General features: G+C 38.1%; 1 protein-coding gene across 1 annotated transcript in view; it reads left to right on the forward strand.

Annotated features, from left to right (window-relative positions):
* LOC140146503 (glycine dehydrogenase (decarboxylating), mitochondrial-like) overlaps nucleotides 1–21080 on the forward strand; it is a 58462-nt gene that overhangs the window by 30830 nt on the left and 6552 nt on the right. The window contains exons 6-16 of the mRNA XM_072168372.1: nucleotides 293–440; nucleotides 2623–2916; nucleotides 3828–3933; nucleotides 4501–4643; nucleotides 4992–5072; nucleotides 5580–5674; nucleotides 8237–8363; nucleotides 8787–8929; nucleotides 9217–9292; nucleotides 19019–19144; nucleotides 20427–20689. Of these exons, the coding sequence (XP_072024473.1) occupies nucleotides 293–440; nucleotides 2623–2916; nucleotides 3828–3933; nucleotides 4501–4643; nucleotides 4992–5072; nucleotides 5580–5674; nucleotides 8237–8363; nucleotides 8787–8929; nucleotides 9217–9292; nucleotides 19019–19144; nucleotides 20427–20689 (1602 nt within the window). The remainder of the gene's footprint in view (nucleotides 1–292; nucleotides 441–2622; nucleotides 2917–3827; nucleotides 3934–4500; nucleotides 4644–4991; nucleotides 5073–5579; nucleotides 5675–8236; nucleotides 8364–8786; nucleotides 8930–9216; nucleotides 9293–19018; nucleotides 19145–20426; nucleotides 20690–21080) is intronic.

The following is a 21080-nucleotide window of genomic DNA, read 5'->3' on the forward strand; positions in this document are numbered from 1 at the left end:
CAGAGCCCAGCTGTTACTATCCATTATTATTATTGTAACCCTAACCATGATGCCAAATCTGAACAAGTGAAACCACAGGGCATGTGAGGGGTCCTGGGGTCAAAATCTTCTTTCCTTTTTGTTCCTTCTTTCCTCTCCGATAGCCAAAATGGAGGTTTATTTACTAGGGTTAATACAAAAGGTACTGTAGTTTTGTGACATGAGGGTCTTAGTATGGTCAAACGTACGGTTTCACAATAGAAGCTAGATTAATGATTACAATTGATATATATTTTTTTCTTCCCATATTCAGGCCCCTTGGAGTAGAGGTGATTGTGACAGGTTTTCGAGGCATGGATTTCAGCAATGAGGACATCAGCGGTGTGCTCTTCCAATATCCAGATACAGAGGGCTCCATCTACAACTTTGTTGAGCTCGTACACAAGGCTCGTACCAGCGGGGTTAGTATCGTCAGGGTCTTGCTAAAAGTTGGAAGATTAAGGGACTCAGGGAGTACCATGCACCTTCAGAAGTCAAACTTCTAATCAGTGTCTTCTAGGCTTGTATTATCCTGTGCATTATCCCTTACGTGACACGCATCATACTACACGTTACACGAACGTGTACACATATTACACTAAGCCAAAAAAGAAACTTATAATTTTTCACAAGGTCGTATCTTAAAATCCTGTCGATCAAAATGAACGAAAATTACACACAGGATTGCCTCAATACTCTACTCTAAACACATGTCAGTAACCAAGCAGTTGTCCAATTGACACAATAGCAAAATGCACTGATATGGAACAGCTTCCTGGACCACATTCACAGCCCTATTGACACCTAGCAAACGAAATCTGTGAGAATGGCATCTTGAATCACAGGTCACAAACTTACCAACCAATACAAACAGATCACAAACTTACCAGGATCATTATGTCACATGTCCAAACAAATAAGGAAGTCCTTTAGTAACGGTCCACCGTGCACTTGCACGCATGCTGTGCACCTGCTTCTCATGCTTCCAACCAAGTTCCTGATGATATCCCGGGGAAAATTGCCCCATACTTCCCGTTACTAAAGGACTTCATTATTTGTTTGGACATGTGACATGATGATCCTGGTAAGTTTGTTTTGACTCTCTTTAATGTTTTTAACTTAATGTTGTTAAAATTGTTGGCTGTGACCTGTGATTCAAGATGCCATTCTCACAAATTTCTTTTGCTGGATGCCAATAGGGCTGCGAATGTGGTCTAGGAAGTTGTTCCATATCAGTGCATTTTGCGGTTGTGTCAGTTGGCCAACTGATTGGTTACTAACATGTGTTTAGAGTAGAGTATTGAGGCAATCCTGTGTGTAATTTTGGTTAATTTTGATGGACAGGATTTTAAGATATGACCTTGTGAAATATTATAAGTTTCTTTTTTGGCTTAGTGTATTATCATGATCATCACATGTGAGTCAGGAATTCATTTTTAGCTGGGAATTTTTATGAACGCAAAGCTCCATACGGCCCTGCGCCCTGTTTGTAAACAGGTACCATTGCCATGGGCAGCAACATGCAGCCGATCAGTTATTCAGTTGCTGCTGATCAGTTATTCAGTTACTCACCAGCATCATGAAAAATTTGGCCGATAATCAATATAAAAGTTGTTATAAAATATTGAAGCAACAACATTTACGTGTTAATTACTATCACATTTTATTATCATCCGAATCGTGAAAACCCCACTGCCCAAAAAGGCTTGGATTACTTACCGATTGCAATTGTTCCTAGAGGGTTCAGCAATTGCGATTGTGACGAAAATGGCGTGAGTTAGCGTCATTATTATCCACAGTGGTGCATCTATCAAAAACAGGATCTATTACAATGGCGCTCCCCATTGACATTTTTCTTTAACTATTTGACAGTTGACACTAAATTTAGTGCATGGTTAGTTGGTTACTTGTTTTGTTTGACTTTTACATTCGGTTTGATGTGAATAAATGTTTAATTCATATTCTAGTCAATTTAATTCTCCAAGTTCGTTTTTTGTTGTAAAAGAAGAGCTTCAAGTTAAGCTTGATAAACGTTCGTGTACACTTATACCGCATGTTCCTTACGTTACATGACCTTTTCGTTTGTGTAACGGTCATACCGTTACACGTTTACAAGCCTAGTGTCTTCCAAATGACTAAATGAAGGTCAGGCAAACTGACATATAATAGATTGAGAGAGAAAAAATCAAGACTTGTACTCGAGGTCAGAAAAAGTGTACAGAAAATGATAAGCTAACAAATCCAAGTATAATGTCCCAAAGGGGTCAACATGGGTCAAATTGATCAGAGTGAGCTGGTGCACAAAGCTCAAAGTAGCAGGGTAATTAGTATTGCTATTTAGGGTCTTGGTTTGTGTGCTTGGATATGTGAGACGGGGATTCTAAAAATGATCTCTAATAATACACAATTTGAAGAAAAAGAGACCACATAGATACATATTGTACTACAGTAAGAATTCCAATTGAAAGAACACAGCTTTCATCAGCTGTACTCGATCCAACCGCAATAGTATATAACCACGATCGTATATTGCATTTTCCAAACTACAACGCGAACGCACGACCTTGGATACAATACTAACACTCAATTTCCAATTTATTACAGGCAATGGCAGTTTGCGCCACCGACCTCCTTGCCTTAACCCTTATCCAACCACCAGGTGAATTTGGCGTAGACATCGCATTTGGAAGCTGCCAGCGTATGGGCAACACTCTTGGCTACGGCGGCCCACATGCTGCTTTCTTCGCTGTACGTGACAAGTTGCAACGTCAGATGCCTGGGAGGTTGATTGGTGTGACAAAAGACGCTTCTGGGAATGACGCGCTAAGATTGGCCCTGCAGACACGAGAGCAACATATTAGGAGGGACAAAGCTACTAGCAATATCTGTACAGCACAGGTAAGACGAGAATAAACTGGGGGTAGTCCAACCTTCCTTATCTACACCTATTTTATATGGATCTCTCTGTTACCTTGTCATCTGACCTTCACATAGGAAAACATGTTGTGAGTGCTTTACCTCTTCAATTTCTTTCTCTAAAGCATTTACAACTTGGACATAGCTATACAGCATTCCATCCACGTTGATACAATGTTTTGTTTTTTTCCAATTTGACTGTGTAATATATTCATTGGAGAATGCTTGATCCCACCATGGCTGGATAAGAGATGTGGGACTGTAAACCATAGGCAGAGGTGCCGTATTTAGCGTTAGCTTTTGATATTTCATTATTTTCTCTATTTTCCACCTGATTTACCCTGGTGAAAAATAAAGAAAATAATTAAATACCCAAAGCTAACGCTAAATACGGCACCTAATGACTGAAGTGTGATTGACAACCAAATGTTTCCACAACACCCCAAGTAAAAACCTTATAGTGATTTTTAGTGATATATAATCAAAGACCAAATTAAAGACTAGACATTGGATGTCTGGGAAAAGTCACGGCATGATTGGTTGCTGACCTGCGCAATTACAACATTTTCAGTCTGGTTGACAGGACGTCATACACTCAAACAGATCTTTTTAATTTCGTCTTGAATTATAATAGCAAATCTGCAAGGTTTGTGACTCAACTTTTTAAGAAAACATGCAACCTTTTGGACTAAATTTCATGGTTTTAAAAGATTGCCCTTATAACAAGTGGAGTCAAAAAAACTAGAAAGTTACAAGGGGAAAAGGGAGACTGGAGGCTTTTTCTGTTTCCTCATTTAAATTATGTTACCAACTTAGAATAGCAAGACTGTTAGCCATATGATTTTATAATGCAAATTACGATATAGTGTGTTGATCATTATCTTTCTCATCAGGCTCTTTTGGCTAACATGGCTGCCATGTATGCAGTCTACCATGGACCTGAGGGGTTGAAACACATTGCCACCAGGGTGCATCATGGCACAGCTATTATTGCACAAGGTAAGTTTTTACTGTTGCTGTGAAGAAATTGTGTGTTATTGTTGATTCAATATCAAAAGGATGATTTAAAGTTACAAAATAAGTGATGAACAAGAGAGTGAAAGTCATGATATGCAAAACTTAGCGACATTCCCACCATTATGGTGGCTACCATGTATACAGTCTACCGTGGAGCCAAGAGGGCTCTGTTTCCTCAATCAGGCTAGAATTAGGTGCTTTAGTCTTCACGGTTCTTATCCCCTATTGTGTCTTTTTTCTTTTCTTGAGGAAAATTTGGGATAGCTTGGAATTCCCATGGGCAAGAAACTTGCTGCTCTTTGTCCAGGTCTACCCGTTGGCAACTCTGGGAGATGAACTTGGCTGTGACAGGCTGACTAGGGTCTGCGCCTGTGTAGAGACGTATCCCCAAATGATGCTTAATGGGGTATTGTTTTGGGCCAAAGTGGTCAGTGACTTTCTGTAAAGCGCAGAGGTCTGATGTAATTATGCTTGATAGAAATCTCTGGCTTTGTAAGTTTTTTTAAAAATGCTTAAATATTTCCTTTCAATGTTTCTTTACCACTGTAGCAATTGATATGAATGCCGAGACCACACTAGAGACGGCAGACAACTATTTTGACACACTGAAGATCCATTGCGCAGACAAAGAGGGTGTTTTGCAGCGGGCAGAAGCGAAGAGGATCAATCTTAGAATCTTTGAAGAGAGTTCAGTAAGTTTTGATTTGATTTGTGTGGGTTTTACAACCCTGGATAATCCATGAAGCCTCCATTGGGGCTTATTTCCGTTTGCTCCATTTGAACACCGGGACAGGTTGGGATGAGTCAGGGCTAACCCATACTCTTTTATGAACCTGACTGCAAGATACATGTACAAGTATGGCTCCATGTACACGGGTCCGACGACTTGACATCCTCTGAGAAGGACAAAGTTGGGTATGGAGAAGGGATGGAAGAGGCCATCAATTTGGTCAAGTACCCAAGTTTTAAGTGTCTTTGTTGATGTAGTTTGTAACATTGTGTTTTGTGCACAGTAATCACGTACCTTGTTCCTTTAACAGGTGGGTGTGTCTTTAGATGAGACGGTTACAGAGAATGACCTCAATGACCTGCTGGAAGTCTTTGGATGCAACACAACAGCGGTAAGAGTGTAATACACTTGTATATTCTTTGATTTTCCTGCAGAATATTCTACCAGCTGTTACTGTGTATGTGTATGCACCGTTCTTAAGTAAGACATGCATTTAAAACCTACACTAGTTTGGAAGGGTGTTCTAAAGGAATTGTGCTTGAGCGGTATACCCCGGACTCACTAATGCAAGGGAGCTAAGGGTGACTATAGTGTGTTTTGTCTCAAGTTGTTAATAACGTTATGTTGGATTTTGCAGTCCAGATTCAAATTGGTGTTTACACGGTTGTGTCGCCAGTGTATGGAAAAAAAATGCGACATGGAGTACTCTCAACTTGAGCCAAGACTGTCGCCCTTAAACAAAAAAATAACCATGTAAAAATATTTGGGATAAGGGGTAGTTTTCATAGAATCTGTTTAAAATAACCCTTATCCCATAAGTATTTTGAGCCCACACAATTGATTGCTTTTGTTATCCAGCTCTTAGAATTGTTATCTACATCTCTACATCTCCCCACAGGAAAATGTTGCTGGTGAGTTTACCAACGACAAGACCATCTACAATTCCAGCTTCCGACGAGAATCCAAGTTCCTCACCCATCCAGTATTCAACAGGTAAATCATTCAATACTATAAAGGCCATCTCATATCTGGTGGCACAGTTCAGCAGCCCATTCAGCATCATAAGCTCAAGAGTTGACCTCTAGTTGTGGAGCACCAGTTTCTGTTCCCAATATATTCAAAGGTCATGCTGTGTTATAAGTGTCCTGCCAGATGGACATGTTTGAGATCCTAGTGTTGGACCAAAAGCAGTGTTAGATATTGATAATGAACTTGCAATATGTCATGGCCAATGCAGTTGGGCTATTCCAGTTGAAATCCATACACCCCTTATGGAAGATAACCACATTTGAAATATATACTCCCTGTGTTGAAGATTAAGGTCATGTCTGCTATAGGGCCATGCAAAGTAAGTAATTTTACATGGATCCATGCAAGTTTTATGGAAATTTTAATTTTTTTTTTTTTACATTTCCGTAATTGGATGATGATATTTCATGATAAAAAGAGTGAGAACTCTTTTAAGCAATGGGGTGATGCCCGCTAGCCTATTCCCCGGACAAGGTCCTATAAATGTTCAATATCACGCACAAGCTCTTGGTCGTCTGGTTTAAGTGCCAGTTCAATTTTTAGGAAATTTAGTAAAATCAGTTTGATCCTTTTAAGACCAAAGTGTGAGCTACTTAGTACGAGGACATAAAACACATAAAGGATCAATAAATTATACAAGAAAATACATTGAATCTGTGAACTGACTGGATTGAAATAGGTAAAATAATACTGATGGGATGTAGGGAGACAAGTGACAAATGTATGAACAGAAGTACCACAGGTGACAAAAATGACCAATGCTGAAGCACACAGTGGTGCAAAACATGCAACACAGACTAACAATAATGAAGCAAACAATACAAAGTGCACTGGAACAAGTGATGAAAATTGGACAGAGACATAAGGATATTCCAGTTGAAATCCATATACCCCTATGGAAGACATGACCTTGATCTACCACATGGGGAGTGAGAATGGTCCTTGTGTATGAATTTCAACGGTAATAGCGCATTTATTGGACAGCACTAGAGATATTTATCACACAACAACAAGTGAACAAATAATGCCATGTGTGTGATAGCAATTCAGAGATAAAACATGCAAATAAATAGATATTCAAGAACAATAGAATCTAGGCGTTATTGTGATCTGATGATATGGGGGTTAAAGTGATAGCAGCTCTCATGCTATTGGTTGTTGTGTTAACTATTCATCACACTCTCCATGGCCTTGATGCGTGTTGAGCTGTCTCCATGGCCTTCATGCATGTTTGAGCTGTTAAGGGACCTTTCTTACTTGACTCCACTTTAATAAAATTGCGTGTGTGTTTGTGTAGGGTACGCTATAAGATTCCTATTGCTGCACCACCATCGCCAATGTACACACATGCACTGTAACGATGCTGCCAAGTCCCTTCCCACTGCACACAACCTGCAGGGGTGTACACGTACAGGGTACCACACTAGGAGGTATCTGGTTGTGTAATTGATGCATGTATGGAAAGTAGATTGAACAGGATTCACACATCAGTGGTGCAGAGGAATATGAGAAAAGCAGATAACAGCCCTGGATGTCCTTCTTCCTCGTGGCTAGATATCTGAACTTGTCCATTTTAAGCATAACAAAAATTAGGTTGAGTTTTTTTGTGACTGCTTACACAAGTCTGGTGACCTTCAAAGGATGCAATGAACTGAATTAGTGCAATTAAATTTGTTGTGTCCAAACCAGAGTGCTATGATTCATATATTGTCATAATAGTTCAGTGATCCATGGACTGAACATGACAAGCACAGTAAACACTGTCAGTAATATTACTGAGCAGAGTGCTTTAACTGGAACCATGAGTAGGGTGAAAATGTGGTTTTCATATAAGGCTTGTTATTGTTAAAGATAATGCCTTATGTGGTAGCATTTAAAACAAATATTTAGAAATGGTTAAATGCAATAGAATTGGCAGAAAAAAACTCACAGTAAGTCTTACCATCCATTTTATGTATCTTTTCTTAGAGTGAAAGAAATTGTATTCATTATTGAAATAAACTTGAAATAATTAGTTGTTGGAGATTAATCGATTGTGATGATTAAAGTATAAATAAAACCAGTATCAAAAAACAAAAAGGGAAGTAAGATCTTAACCAGTACTAATAAAAGTACATATATAATATTCAAATATGCACAATTTGTGTTAAATAATTAAAACATTGAAAAACAATAAGTAAACATTGGAACACAAAAATCTGAAAAAAGACTTAAAGATGGTTAACTATTATTGCACTCACCCAGCAATTTGTTATACCTTCCAATGAGCCATTCCACTTAAAATGCATACACCCTATGGAAGACATGACCGTAATCTCCCACACAGTCGGCCTTTCAGGTAACCCCATTTGAAATTCACACTCCCTGTGTGGGCAATTAAGAGGGGGTGTATGGATTTCACCTGAAATAGAACAGTGGGCTCCAAGTTGTGATCTAAAACATGTCAATAGGTAATGGCACCTGGTCTTTATTCCCTATGGCTTCATTATATATTTCAAAATAAAATGTTGTATTTGTTTCTTGTAGCTACCATTCAGAGACCAGCTTGGTACGGTACATGAAGCAGCTGGAGAATAAGGATCTTTCCCTTGTGCATGCCATGATTCCTCTAGGATCCTGCACCATGAAGCTCAACAGCACATCACAAATGATAGTAAGTATACATATCTATAGAATAAGGATCTCTCCCTTGTGCATTCCATGCTATAAACCTTTGACGAGAGTGTACTAATGCAATATTGACATGGTGCAACTCAAGTAAATTGTGGCAAACCTTTGACAAGAGCGTACTTTGGCGATGTTGACATGGCGCAACGAGTATGACGTGTATGGTTGCAGAATTACCGACGCATACGACATGTAACACACGTACTAAAAAATCCCCACATATGTATGCTCTCATCAAAGGTTTACAGCAAAATACTGAAGTGAGTAGTTTCTAATATTTCAGCACATGGAAAGCAAAAATTATTTTGTAGTTATCAAATGCCTAACTTGTTCTCTTCCACAGGTTTACAAAGAACTGATTTATACCTAAATCATCTAATCCAAATATCCCACTTGTTCTCTTCCACAGCCTGTATCATGGCCAGAATTTGCTAATCTGCATCCATTTGCACCTGTATCACAAGCCCAGGGTTACAAAGAACTGTTTGATGAGTTAGAGAAGGACCTGTGTGAAATCACAGGCTATGATGCAATCTCATTCCAACCTAACAGGTGAGATACAAAGCAGGCCATGCAGCCTGGTCTATTGTAATATGCTTTTGTTATCACTTTGGGAGGGAGAGGCTATATTGAAGGTGAATTAAAGAATAAAGGTATTGTTTTTAGCCACTGGAGTGCATCTATCATCTCATATAACACGGGCGTGCGACATCATTGTTTTACGCCAAAAATAAAACAACTGCCTCTTCTACTGGATGGATGATCACCAGCACATACCTCTTAGGAATTACAAAATACATTTTATTCATTATTATGTTATTACTCTTTGTTTTTTACAGTGTTGCTCAGGGTGAATATGCAGGTCTAATGGCAATCATGGCATACCTGGAAAGCAAGGGGCAGGGTAACCGTAAAGTAAGTGATCTAATGCGATTCCCATTCTGTACTATGGCCACCCTTGCCTGCTCTGTACTCATGAAGAACTACCAGCGCATTACTGCAATTATCAATGCACATTATGTTAGGCAATATATACACTGTATATACAACTATTAAGAAAAAAACATCAATTTAATAACTAATTAATAACAAAATTAACCCTTCGGTATGCGCATGTATTTTCTCATGGTTCAGAAAAGGGTGGTCTGCATATTGTGTATGTTTTTGTCTCGCTCTCTCTCTATGTGGTAATAACACACTACTTTTCTTCTCTGCTTTATGATACTGTTTTTTTGCATGGGTGACGAAACGTGCGTCCAGCCATCTGTCTGCTACCTATAAGCTGTCCCATTCCTAGACTGGGAGGAGTCCAAGCCCAGATCCCTGGTAGGTTGCAGCAATTTTAACCACAAACTGACCCAGCGAACTTGATGAAGCCAACAGTTTGATGACTATTAAGCACATTCGGTGCTTCTCTGACTGATGGTGATGATGAAAGATGAAATGCATCCTCCTTCAACGACACTTGCCTGTCTGCAAGATCTGGACAATGCATCTGGATGTAACTCTCTTTATCCTCCTTCATCTTGGACTAAGTGCTATCATCCACCGTCTTCATCGATAAGTTTTACAAGATGTTGTTGTGCACTGCTGTTTTGGTTGATGACAGGATTATTGTGCCAAACCACCATGACGACAAATAAAATTTGTGTGTAAACAAAGACACAAATCCTGTATCGCCTATTGTCAGTACACAACAAAAGAACGCCCTCGTGTGGGTGCGTATTGTTGTCACATGCCAAGCAGTGTTGGTAAGCACCGACTTGGTGACAATGCGTAGTCAGCTTATCGTTCGGTTGGATGATGGTCCGATGATGCGGATGACGTAGATGATGATGATGGAAGGCGAGACGTCATGATGACTGACATGGAGCGTTTAAAAGGTCAATAAATAGGGGTAATTTGGTGGTGGTTAAGAACAACAAAGAATCCCAAGATACCAGGCGTATAGAAGTAAACAAGACAAGCACAAGATGGTATCAAATGTAAGTTAATTTTCTCAGGTATGTATAACAAGTGTACCAACCTATACATTCAATTTGGAACAAAAAAAATACACAGAATTGGCTGACTGCTTGACAACTTTTTTGTGAGACTACATTGTGATGGAAAAAGGTGACTTGTGCTTGTGTACAGTTTCAAAAGACTAAATGTTAAAGTCTATTTGTGTGTGTGCACTGATGACCAAGAGGTGAAAATGCAACTATTCCTATTATCTGACAAAGACCAGTGTAGCTCATAATAGCTCAAATTAATTAAAAGAATATTTCAAAAATTTGCCAGGTTTATTTGGGATTATGCTCCAATCTTATATTCTTCTGTTCATACAACGCTGTACTTCTGATGGTGAACTATGCTCTCAATGAATCAAAATAATATGTGCATATTATAGTGATCTGTCTTTTAAAAACAGGGATGGTTCATAAAAAAGTTGTCATGCGGTCATTTTTCCACATTCATCAAAGCATGATACCTGTTCACAAGGCAACATGCATTCAGATTATGGTCATTGACCTCCACTTAAATGTGACAATTCTTACTGGTCAATGAAAATCAATGGAAATTTCCATCAGTTCTGAGAAGTAAAGGAATTTTCCATTGCTCAATTGAAATTACTTGGTGTGTGTCAATTTGGGGTAAGTTTGTTTATGCAACCATTTATACAGGGGAGGATGTGTGATAAAATCTGAATTAATGTTGCTAGTAGTTAATAGAATTCTGGTAGAGGACAGACTCATTCAAATGCTACTCATTGAATGCAGTTTATATAAAGGAAAAGCTCATACGGAGACAGGGTTTAATAGGACAGTAGAAACCAAAACAATTCCGATGGATGAGAAAGGTCTGGGTAGGGTGAAAAAGGGTCAAGATCCATATACTTAACTTATAGTCTATGTAGACTTTTGTCGCCATACCCAGACTTGACTTGCCTTTCTGGATTATGTGGGTTTCTAGTATGTGTCCTTGCCAAGAACTATTATCTTGCAACATATTTTTGTTGCTATGGTGGCAAGTCCTAACTGTCTGCTAAAGTGTGAAAAGTGGACCCAGTGCAATGAAGTGTTAGAAAAGGAGTTAATATATCTGAGTAGAATTTGTGCAAGACTCCGTTGGTGTAATATGAAACTATCACAAGCGAGGTCAACCAAATAATGTCAACTTCAAATACAGTCAACAATATCCGCAAAATCTTAAGAGACCATTCACTGTTACCATTTCCAGTGGGTGTATTGGTGTATTGCCTGTCTGATGGGGCTTCAAGCAGCCCTCCCTACATTTCCTATTTGCCCTATATTTTTCATCTCTTCCTATATTTTCCTATACTGTTACAAAATGTCCTATAATTCTTATTTTTCCCCAAATTTCACTTGCACTAGTGAATTTTATTTTAAATTGAAAATGTCCACATTCTTCATGCTCAGTTGTAAATTTTCGGTTAAAAATTTCCAGTATATAATTTACCATTACATACCAGTCCAAAATGATGCGCACATCATGCAGAAATAAGCGAGACTTTTCTCTCTTAACAATAGTAACTGGTCTCTGATACCCACTGTATTTGACTTCCGCTGTCCTATATTTGTCCTATCTATATTTCCATTCAAAATGTTCCTAAATTATTACTATATTTTTGCAAGAACTGTCTTGAAGCCCTGTTTGATAATCCTCCATTTCATCAGGTTGTTGACAATGTAAGAACAGTGACAGTCCCAAATGCAACATTTTCAGATTTTCCCAAATTTTACTTTATCCTTCCCCACAAATGCATTTCTCTGCTGATGAAATTCTAACAATCGAAACATGAGTTTTGACCAGTGTCAACTAGTGTGCCGCTTTATGTGTACAATGTACTCATTGCATTGGGTCTAATACACACGCATATATATAATTATTAGGTAAGTATATCACCACTATACGACGCTGCTTTCATCATTGGACTGCCAGGTAGTTAGGGAGTGGTCATAATTTAAGTAGACTGCCATTAGGGAGTGGTTAGTGTTTTCCAGTGAGACAATTTTGACAACTGTAATGACAACTTTTGATTTCATTGTTGTAAGTTATGATATTGAGGGAATAACTACTGAATACCTACCACACCATAATACTTGCCCTTACATTACCGTAACCTCTAACCCTAATTATAAACCCTATCCCTTATAACAAACAGGGTGCTGTAGGTATTATGCAGTTGTGCCAAATCAAGGAAATGACCTCATTCACTTTTTTAATCAATCAAGGTACTGTGCGTCACAATTTGCCCACCAGCATGCAACTTGTTGGCACTTCTTTTGGTGAAATAACTTGCATTGATGCAACTTTATAAATTGACATTGACACCTGGATGCAGATGTGTTATCAAATTGCATGTTTAACCCCATTAGCACTTCCAGCTGATAAAAACTATAAAAACTATCTTGATTGGTTACAAAGAGGACTATATCATGTATTGAGCCAATCAGAGATATGGTAAGAATAGTCAGAAAAATTGCTAAGAGATCTAAAAGCTCTATCAATTAACCAATTAGAAACAGTTCACTAAAGGCAGTAGTGCTAACCCATGGGGTTAAACCTCAAATTGCCAACAGGAAAGATCCAAATTGCAACCCTGCACATTATTTTGCTGTTTTTCTTATTAGCTTGTCATACAAACCTGTATACACTGGAATCCTTAGTTGTCATCAAAGTTGGCAGCTTGATCAATATTAGGGAGTGGATTAGCTGTCATAAGTTAGGGAGTGGTTTGTTTGGTACTTTCATAAGTTAGGGAGTGGTCAGTTTTTAGACATCTGAATGCATAAATCTCCCCCACGATTGTGCACACCCTGTACACAACCTCGTCAAGCTTCAGTCTATGCATATAACGGTACTGCTTTCTCATTTTATTCCACAAAAAGTTTGGCAGCCAAGAGTAGCCCATTGATAATCAAATGGAGCAATCGTATCAACAGTATCCTACCAAAGGGTACACTGAAATTGCTGTAACAATTCCCACTTTGATAGGTTGTGGCCAAATTTTTGTCATCTTTATGAATGCATTTTTTCTGAATGCAGTGCCTTGTGTTCCTAGCTGAAGTGAGTCTTGGGAGAGTACTCAGTGTAGGAGGAGTGGCGTCAGATTCAAGCCAAAAAGTCAATGCAATTGAACCAAAATTAAAATAAATATGTGGTAAAATGTAGCACTTAATTAAGTGGCTTCAATTTATTATAACATGGAAAGTTGACATGAAAGTTGTGACAGTATGAAAACTCAAAAACTTGATAAAAAATGAGAGAAATGAGAAATAAAGGCCTTCCATTCTTACAATTACTTTAATTAACACCATGTTAAAGTGTCACAAACTTATTGCACCTTTACCACAATTCAGTTGTGAACCTTTACTGCAATTCTTGAAGAGAAAGCAGTCATCTATATTTAATACACACTTTTGATGTGAACTTTGCTACAGTTTATTATAGTGTATCATTTATATTTTCATGCAGTTCATTTTTGCATGTAATATGGAGCATCCAAAAGTGAAAATCTTGGTCCCAAATTCATGAAGAATTACCATGCATTGCAAAATACCAAATCTTGTTGCACATCTGTGAACCCTGTGTAAATTTTGATTTGCAAACATTTGATGTCTTTGGTTGCTTATGATGCATAACAATTCTTTGTGAAATTGGAGGTTTGTGTCGGTTGAAATCAATAAAGAATGATATAAACATGCGCCCTTGTGTCGTGGTCGTCTTTTGATCGACGGCAAATCCCCAAAGAAAATATGTGTATGATAAACCTTGTGTAAAATACTGCTATAGTAGATGTAATTGACATTTGCTAAATCTCTGGTGTACCTGTCTGTTTCAAGCAATATTTGAACGTCCAGTTGACAAATTGTTTTCATGGTTTTAAAATGTTAAAACTCAATGTTCTTATGATGTTTTTTATTGATGTTATGAATTCCATGTTTCAAAGGTGTTTTTTTTTTGTAGAATAGAAGCTGCTACATCTACTGTAAAGCATAAAATATTTGCATGCATGAGAAATTTACAAATTTTGCAACCGGCAAGGATTCCCAAAGTTTTCATATTCCTATAATCAAAGAAATTGATTAATTTGTGAAAATTTCATGCCATAAAAATCTTGTGCTTTACAGTCTAAATATTCCAAAAAATGATCATGCTGTTTGCATGCTACACGCATACATCTTGAAGACATTCCGCACTGAAAAATGCTGCAAAGTTCAAAAAAAATTTGTGATAACAGAATGTGGTATGCCTGTCATGGTATTTGATACAATGTTTACGCTCTGTTAAAAGCTCTCACAAAGTTGAAATACAAGCTTTTGCAAGCTGTTTATTGTTAATGATTGTTTATATTAAAAAAACAGGGAAAATCTGTTCTAATTGTTTTTGTTAATTAACAATTTTTTATTAATTAAACATAAAATTAACATCCTTCCCTTTGTGCAGTGGTGTACCATGCAAAATTGGCGGGGGGGGGGGGTGAATTTGCAATTTAATGCTTAAATGGGCCCAAATTAGAATTTATAATTGGATCCTAAAACTGACCAAGGGAGTCAATTTTGTCATGGTATTTTGGGCCAGGGGAAGTTGGTACACCACTACCATCATGGAAAGAGCCCAGGTGGAAATCGCAAAATAATAAGATATAGTATTGCATAACATAGAGAATTCTTGCATTAATTCTTTATACATATTGGTGTGTTCAAACTTGAGGTGATATTAAGCCCATCTCTCTCCTACTAAATAAACCTCCTTAAACAGAGAGTTGATGCCTGGACCGCTCCCAACATTCCTCGATGAGTTTTCTTGAACTTTCCAAGCACCACTTGGGATGATTAACAGAGTTATATTTGGTTCACTTGTATCTCATGACACTGCCATTTGGTTGTAGGAGTGCAAAGAACTAACATGCTATAGCTGCCATTTTAATTTGATGCTCAAATTTAGAATTTATTGTAACATTTAAAGATGGTTCCTCTGTCTGTCTGTCTGTCTGTATCTGAGTGATCTGACTTGTAAAAATCTGGAAAAACAAACCTGCTACATCATGTTATATAATCAGAACTTATGTATCAATGTCTTTCAATCTTTTGCAAAAATCAATTCACTCAATTCTAATTGAATCCAACAGGCATGATAATTTTCAGGTTAAAACCCAAGTTCAGGTTTTTTGTTGTCCAATTTTTTAAATAAATTTTTATTTTTAGCCCATTTTTTAGGTCTTTTTGGCAATTTTCAGGGTGTGCAAGTTTTCTTTAGAATAGTTCATTCTCATGGCTGATCCAAAAACCAAAATTTCAAAATATTGACATACATATCTTGTTCCTTAGAAAAGGGTTATAATATATAATGCACCATTTTTTGCACTCTTACACAACCATGTATTCTTATACTAACCCATTTCCCTGTTTAATATCAAAGATGTTGCGTCACATCACATATCACATCATCCACAAAGCTGGCTGTTAAACTGAGGAGTCTGATGCGTGTGTGACTTGAAGACAGTTAAGAATGTACATGGACATAGCAGACATAATTGTCTGGATGTCGGCATACACAGCATCTGTCAGGATGGGATGATAAATGGTGTCAGTTAGAATCTATCTCTACATATCGCTACTCAACGCAAAGTTCGTTCACATGTTTACTTTTGCAGTTTTGTGATCTTGCATTGACATCGACACAATTCGATACGTCATGTATTTGTAATTGGGCAGTACAAAAATGAAAGTACATTTAATTGAGTACAAGTTTCATGCCTAATATATGTTCAGTGGTTCTTAAGATGTCAATGCATTCAAATGAGTGCCCATGCCCATATTGGTTCAGTGGTTCTTCCATGAAACCTTTTTAGTTTCTTGTTTAGCACATTAACTGACAGCAAAATAGAACCAGCCATAAATAAATAGGCTGTTTGTGTATGTTACATGCATGTACTGCACTAGCTACATTGTAAACAAGCCAATAGTCAATATGGTGCTTGAATAGGACTCATGCATAGTGTGTCCTATTAATTTGCCAAATGATACTAATTTAATCAATTGCAGTGTGGATGTATGTGTCATGATGTGATGCCAATATTATGAGCTATTATTTTACCTTTCAGTAATCCAAATATTTGCTCCCTCCAAGTGAGGCATTGTGGGTATGATTTCAGCAGGTTACTTGTCACTATTGTAAAGGGCATTGCTCTGCCTGCAGTTTTTCTTGTTGCGCATTGTGCATACTTGCGTGTATGTATAGGTTACACGGCAGGAGTTCAATCAACTTTGTTTATCTTGAAAACGATCTGATGATGCACATGATGTGCTGGGAACCAGCGAAACTGGACACCTGTCTGTCTGCCTGCCTGTGTTCAGCACATTATACAATGCAAGCAGAAATCAGGGGAACCAGCAAAAAATTTGTACCCGGTGTGTTAACCTTTAGTCCAATGGTCAGCAAGTTTTATCAAGCAGAGTGCCACTGTGTAGTATGCCATTTATGTGAGCCAGAGCAAAGGGATTAACAAATGAGGGTCAGAGAGCATACTAGTGGGGTACTACTTTAGCAAGATTTGTGGGAAAATGACATTTTAAAATTGTCTTGCTCAACTGCTCACAAAATGACCAGTATGTGAAGCTATGTATGATATTTTTTGCTCTGGATGTTGTTTGTTTCCATACCCAGTGCCAATGAGAGGGTTGGTATGGGGGCTGTTGCATCATATGGCTGAACCCTGCTTGAAGCTTTAAAGGCTTAAACCAGCTTAGAGCTTGCTTACAACTTCAAAAGTTGCTACCTTGTAGGTTATTTTATATTGTTTAACCTTCATTATCTCAAACTGGTCAGTGTCAGCTGAAATAAGAACCTCTGCAATTTTATTTAGATGCACTTTCATATACACAGTGCATATTTTGCAAGGAACCAACCAAAGATCAAAACCCACAATGTCTCATCCTCAATAACCATTGCATAAACTGATTGGTTCAGTCATGAATCTAGGTCTGGCATGGGGACACAATGCTTACAATTTCTGGGATTGGTTACTCAGATGATTATATTATCCAATCAGGGGCATTATGAGAAAGGCAGTTAGTGCTGATTGGGGTTTAAGTTAGAGGTGGCTTCACTGTGGCCATTTCCATGTGGCAATAATTTGTGTGAAATTTCAGACTTTAATTTTCTTGAAATTCTTTGTGCATTTATGGTAGTGTCATGAGGTTTTCTGCAAGGATTAAAAGTGGCCCACCCGCTAATTACTCCATGCATCCTACATTGGGAATCTTGTGCCACAATATCCATGTGAAAATAATTTGAATCGGAATGGAAGCGGTCCTTGGTTTTCACATCCAAGTCTTGCAATTTGCTCATGATTGTTATTGTTATTACACTTTGGGATTTTAAACTTTTGATATCAACCCAAGATTAGATGTACCTCAAATTTATGTCACAACTTTGTTGTATACTCTTGAACAGTGTTAGCGTCAAGTGTCCAAAGGTCACTTACCCTAAGCTTGGGTTGCCAGTCTCCCGATGAAGGTCAAAGAATGCAATTTTGAGGTATGTCTGATCTTAGTATTGAGATCTCAAAAGTTTTAAATCCTAAATTATGATGTGTACCAACACAGATGAATTTTAATGCTAGTTTATTGTCATTATTGGTTTATGTTGGTACATCGCATCATATACAAGTGATGAGTTGCTATCTACAGTTGCTGTTGACTTCATTTAATACTTACATCTTTTCATTCCGGATGTTGCTGTTGAGTTAATTATTTCTACCATTCTTTCACTTGCTGCAACATCTTTACCAGTTTATCATGCAATGCTGAACACAATTCAAAGTGTTTGTCGAGTTATTTAATCTTGTATTATTTATAATTATGTTCTGCTGCTGCTATATTTAATTATTTTTCCTTTTTTTCCTTGCAACGGCATGTTGGGCAAAAATGCAATTTGGCATACTGAATGTTAAGAAATTGCATGGTTGTGGCCAAGCCTGGACTGAATACATCATCTATTGGTTTGAATTGGCTCATGGCTGTGTTTTTATTTTAGGAAAGTTGTTTTGTATTGCTAGATCAATTTGGCGGCTGGCTATCCATGCATCATCTACATATTTACTGGTTCTCTGTAGCTGTAGTTCCATCACCAAGTCACTTGCACAAGCAATAACAAGGATGTTGTCCTATTCCCCTCAAATTTGTTATTTTTTTAGTATTTGGTCATGTGATTCAGATTTAGGGTTGTAGGGCAATATCCAGGTTACTGTTTTGTCCAAGGTATGTATGAGACAGAGAACCAGTGTACATCACCTGCATGGCTTTTTTACGCTCGTCTTGATTGGTAGGATCTCCAGTCACATTGCAGTGTCCTGTGTAACTTTTTTGTCACATGATTTTGAGGATTTTGAGAAATGGTTTGCTTAAAACCGATGATATGGAATGGTAACAAAAATTTCTCTTGGTTGTTAATGTTTCAGATTTCAGCTTGTTTCATCGCTTGGATGATTTGGTAAGATTTTCACACAAGTGTCGTGTCACGCCACGATCATCCAATTATGCTCCCTGTCCCTGCCACAATGCTTATGACTTTCACAACAAAAGAGTAGTTTTTCATCGCATTTTCTTCCCTCCTTTTGGTTTCCTTTAGGTGTGCTTGATTCCAACGTCTGCTCATGGAACAAACCCCGCCAGTGCACAGATGGCGGGAATGATCGTCAAGCCAGTCAAAGTTGATCAAAATGGCCGCATCGATATGAAAGACTTGAAACAAAAGGTGAGATAGTAGCCCGGTATCCTATCCCATCGTGCATTATTCCAGGTTTGCGTCTCGGTGCGTATGCATGTCATCCTCGAACATGCTTTTGAAGAACATGCTGCAGAATATATTAAGACGGACATTTGAATATGTACTTGGAGAATGCTAGCAGAGTTTCTCCAGGAATAGAGCTTGATGGGATATAAGGGACATTTTTACTGGATTGACACTTTCTTACTTTGACAACTTGTGTCCTCCATATACATGCTGTAAAAATGAGTTGATAGGTTATGAATTGCAACATTTGTACTGAAAGTTCCAGTTGTAAAACAAGATGTTTGATGTGCCAAGTGGCAAAAGAACTGGGACTACTTTAAGCTGTCAGAGTGTCACTTAAACTTAATATAGAACTTGGTAAGATGATGGATAAAAAGGAGGGTGTACTTATGTGTTTAGTATACGTCAAGGCTCCCGCTAGCCTTCAAAATCTCTGCGTCCGATCAGACGCACAATTATAAAACCTGGTCAGGAAATGCACGTCCCACAAAATTTTTGTGTGCGTCCGTACATGTTGATCTGTTGGGCAACAGGGAATACAATTTTACATTGCCCCCTAATTGCTGGTATTTTATTACATTACATCGCAGTTTGATGCAAATATTTGACTATTTCTTTCCATTTTCCTGATGAGATTTATGTAAATATTATTGTCAATAACAAATTATGTGAATGCAAACTTGCTGGCACTGTACGATAGTTAAGAAAGTTGTATTTTTGCTCTCGTGTTTGAGCGAAAGCTTATAGTTATCCACACGACTTGCTGCCGTAAAAATTTTCATTGACTGGGTCAACCGGATGTTGTTCGCAAAAGAATTTACGTCCAGCGGGAGCCTTGGTATCCGTGATATATAACAATATAACAAATGATTTGTACATGGTGAAATAGTCTGGTGCCTAAGCCAAAAACCTGAAAGTAGCATATTTGTGATCCTGGGACATAGACGAATAATTTGATATACTAAAGTGATATTTGAACACTTTCAATTTTTGACCCCTGTATAACCCTGGGGTTATTTATTTCAAAATGCCCAAGGGTGCCAGGGTGGTATCCGCCAGATTCTGAACCAGTAGGTCTCGGAGATATAGAAAGATCAAAAAACATTGTGCGGACGTTACTTTTGAGTCCAGCCAAATATTCCTTTTTTATCACCAGACTATAAATCTTCCCAATGTCTGTAGTCTCGGTCAAACTGTTAGAACTGGTTCATAAAGCAACTTTTATGTTTCCCTCAATTTACAGGCGATAGATAATGCGGACAACCTTGCAGCTATTATGATAACTTACCCATCAACCAACGGCATCTTTGAGTCCAGCGTACGCGAGATCTGTGACATTGTTCACCAACATGGTGGTCAGGTGTACATGGATGGCGCCAACATGAACGCACAAGTAGGCTTGTGTCGTCCGGCTGATATCGGATCTGATGTGTCTCATCTGAATTTGCACAAGACCTTCTGTATTCCACATGGAGGAGGAGGACCTGGTGTGGGACCTATTGGAGTGTGAGTATTACAATTATTGAACTACAGGGGAGAATTTGTTCTCCTCCTTTATTATGGCATTTATGGAGGGGCTACAGAAACTTTGCAGGGTGCTCTCTGAAAACTAGCTGAAGGAGTACTTTTTCCAGAATTATAGGCGATCAACCGATTAAGACATGAAATAAAAAACAAAATGGCAGTCTCATGATAGAGCAGCTTTTCTATATGGAACTACTATCAAAATCCCAATTCCATGTGCGATTCTCTCATCACACCTGACGCAACCTCTCTGGATAGTATATAAAAGCAACAGAGCCTGAAACTAGTGCTATATGCAGCTATGAAGTACCTCTTCCCCACTTTGAAATTGGCTTGTATTGCTATTTGGAAAATGTAAAACTTCAATATTCAA

Source organism: Amphiura filiformis, chromosome 2 (assembly GCF_039555335.1).
Source record: "Amphiura filiformis chromosome 2, Afil_fr2py, whole genome shotgun sequence".
In the NCBI taxonomy this organism is placed as follows: domain Eukaryota; kingdom Metazoa; phylum Echinodermata; class Ophiuroidea; order Amphilepidida; family Amphiuridae; genus Amphiura; species Amphiura filiformis.